Source organism: Tenrec ecaudatus, chromosome 4 (assembly GCF_050624435.1).
Source record: "Tenrec ecaudatus isolate mTenEca1 chromosome 4, mTenEca1.hap1, whole genome shotgun sequence".
Classification (NCBI taxonomy): domain Eukaryota; kingdom Metazoa; phylum Chordata; class Mammalia; order Afrosoricida; family Tenrecidae; genus Tenrec; species Tenrec ecaudatus.
In genome coordinates, this window is record NC_134533.1 from 183,918,164 (window position 1) to 183,920,638 (window position 2,475).

At 37.5% G+C, this 2,475-nt stretch overlaps 1 protein-coding gene across 1 annotated transcript; it reads left to right on the top strand.

Moving 5' to 3' along the window:
- Nucleotides 1-557: 557 nt before the first annotated feature.
- LOC142447240 (small ribosomal subunit protein uS10-like) lies at nt 558-929 on the top strand. Its single transcript, XM_075548946.1, has one exon. It carries the CDS (start codon nt 558-560, stop codon nt 915-917), a length of 360 nt encoding a protein of 119 aa, XP_075405061.1. The 3' UTR covers nt 918-929.
- The last annotated feature ends 1,546 nt before the right edge of the window (nt 930-2,475 follow it).

Here is a 2,475-nt window from a genome sequence, read left to right on the forward strand (position 1 = left end):
AATCAATTTGCTTTTTGGCATTAAACAATTTTGTTCTGTTTTTCTGGCAGCGTTTCTTCAGGCATATAAAGAGTAGTGATGACATACGTAAGTGTTAACTTCAGAAAACTCAGCAAACGTGCATGAGATCTTGTCCTTCAATCTTGAAATTTAGCTGTCTACTTCAGATGTCACCTTCTTGGCCACAGTAGTGTTATTTTCAAATCTCCAGAGAACTGACTAATCTAAAGGCTATTTTGGGTTTTCCTATAATTCTGATAGTGTTCAATTTTGTTAAAATACATTGGATCAAGTATAATCAATGGGTTGTAAAGTAAAATGGCAAACTTGAAATATTAACAATTAAAATATTAACTTATAGTAGAATAATTTAAAAAGTAAAAGACCTATGGAAATTAATTATATAACCAATGTAAATGGAAATAAAGTCCATTCAAAATGATGTTAGATGGCTCTTTGAGGAAGACGCGGCCGTCGTCCCGTCGTGCTCTGTCCCCCGCTCCCATTCCTGACTCACCGCTGTTCGGAACAAGTAGGTCAGGAAGCGCCCCACCGCCATGGCATTTAAGGACACCGGAAAGACACCTGTGGAACCAGAGGTGGCCATTCACCGAATTAGAATTACTCTGACCAGCCGCAACGTGAAATCCTTGGAGAAAGTGTGTGCTGACTTGATCAGAGGGGTTAAGGAGAAGAACCTGAAAGTGAAGGGATCAGTTAGGATGCCTACCAAGACTCTGAGAATCACGACCAGGAAAACTCCCTGTGGGGAAGGTGCTAAGACCTGGGATCGATTCCAGATGAGGATCCACAAGCGTCTCATTGACTTGCACAGTCCGTCTGAGATAGTGAAGCAGATCACTTCCATCAGTATTGAGCCTGGAGTAGAGGTTGAAGTCACCATTGCAGATGCTTAAATCAACTATTTTAATAAACTGATTTATCTGTTGGTTAAAAAAAAAACCCAAAATGATGTTAGATGAAAACATTTCTAAACATAAGTATTAATCTTACCTTTAGAAAGTTTAAAATATAACACATAATCATCTTGAGATTATAATACTAAATAGAAGATAGAAAAAAGACAGGAATTATAATATTTTAAAAATAAATGATGTTAATTTCCCAAGTAAACTATTGGTTTTGATAATGTTATATTTAAAGGAAACAAAGTTATAATTAAGTTAGCAGTTGAAATAATAGGTATGACTATATTTCTTTTTATAAAACAGACATACTTCTTTTGTAATTTTCTATGAGATTTAAAAATTGCTATGAGGTCATTTAGGAATTGATTAAACCTTTGTCTTCAAGGCTGATTGAGTAAGAATACAATTAATTCTTACGCCGAGTAATTAAGAACATGTTGTTATCTTAACAGTGACAAGTACTTGTTTTAGCTTTGTTCTATATGCAACTTTGACAGTGAAGCTTTTACATTTTATTCAGCGTTTGTCTGACCATCTTACTCTGACTTTCTCTAGTCCTTTAAAGTTTTACTCCTTCTCATCTTGGATCTATACTTTTCTGCCTCTATTACTTAGAACAGTCTATTTTATGTTAGTACAAAAATTATGGTCTCTAAAAAATATTTATATATTTTATTCAGTTTGAGCTCCTCAACAAGATTTTGGAGGCTGTTTATAGGTTGATATATTTTGACCATAAGATTTCATCAGAAATGTATTTTTATTAATTTCTGGAAATATTAAGATGATTCAACTTTTTTGAATTTTGCTTTTCCTTATTAAAAAGACATTAGACGGCCCCATCCCACCAGTAGATGCATTATCACCGGTTAGCGCGGAGCCCACTTGTGGCCAGCCCAGTGTGTCAGAGTAGGACCGAGCTCCTTAGGGTTTCCAGAGCTGAGATTGCACAAGTCGCTCACCGGCCTTCCTTTCAAAGTACTTTCTTTTGGTTAGTAGCTGAGGACGCTAGCTGTTTGCACCCCCTAAGAGTCTTTTCTTTTTTAAAAATTTCAAATTAATTTTGGGGGGGCTCTTACAGCTCTTATAACTTCCCATACATCAATTGTATCAAGCATATTTCTATATATGTTGCTATCATCATTCCCAAAACTTTTTGTAATTGAGCCCTTGGTATAAGCTCCTCTCCTCCTCCTTCCCCACCTCCCCCCTCATGAATCCTTGATCAATTATATAGTGTTATTATTTCATATCTTACACTGTTCATTGTCTCCCTCTACCCACATTTCTGTTATTCTTCTCCTTTGGGGGGGGGGCTATATATCCAACCTTGTGAAGGGTTCCCCCTTTCAATCCCTTCCCCCTCCCCAACCACCCCCATACCCTCATCATATCGCTACTCCTACTCCCCACTACTGTTCTGGGGGGTTTATCTGCCCTGAATGCCATGTGTTGAGAGCTCTTATCTGTGCCAATGTGTGTTCTCTAGTCTAGCCAGATTTGTAAGGTAGAGCTGGGTCATGGTAGTGGGGGTTGGGTAGGGGAA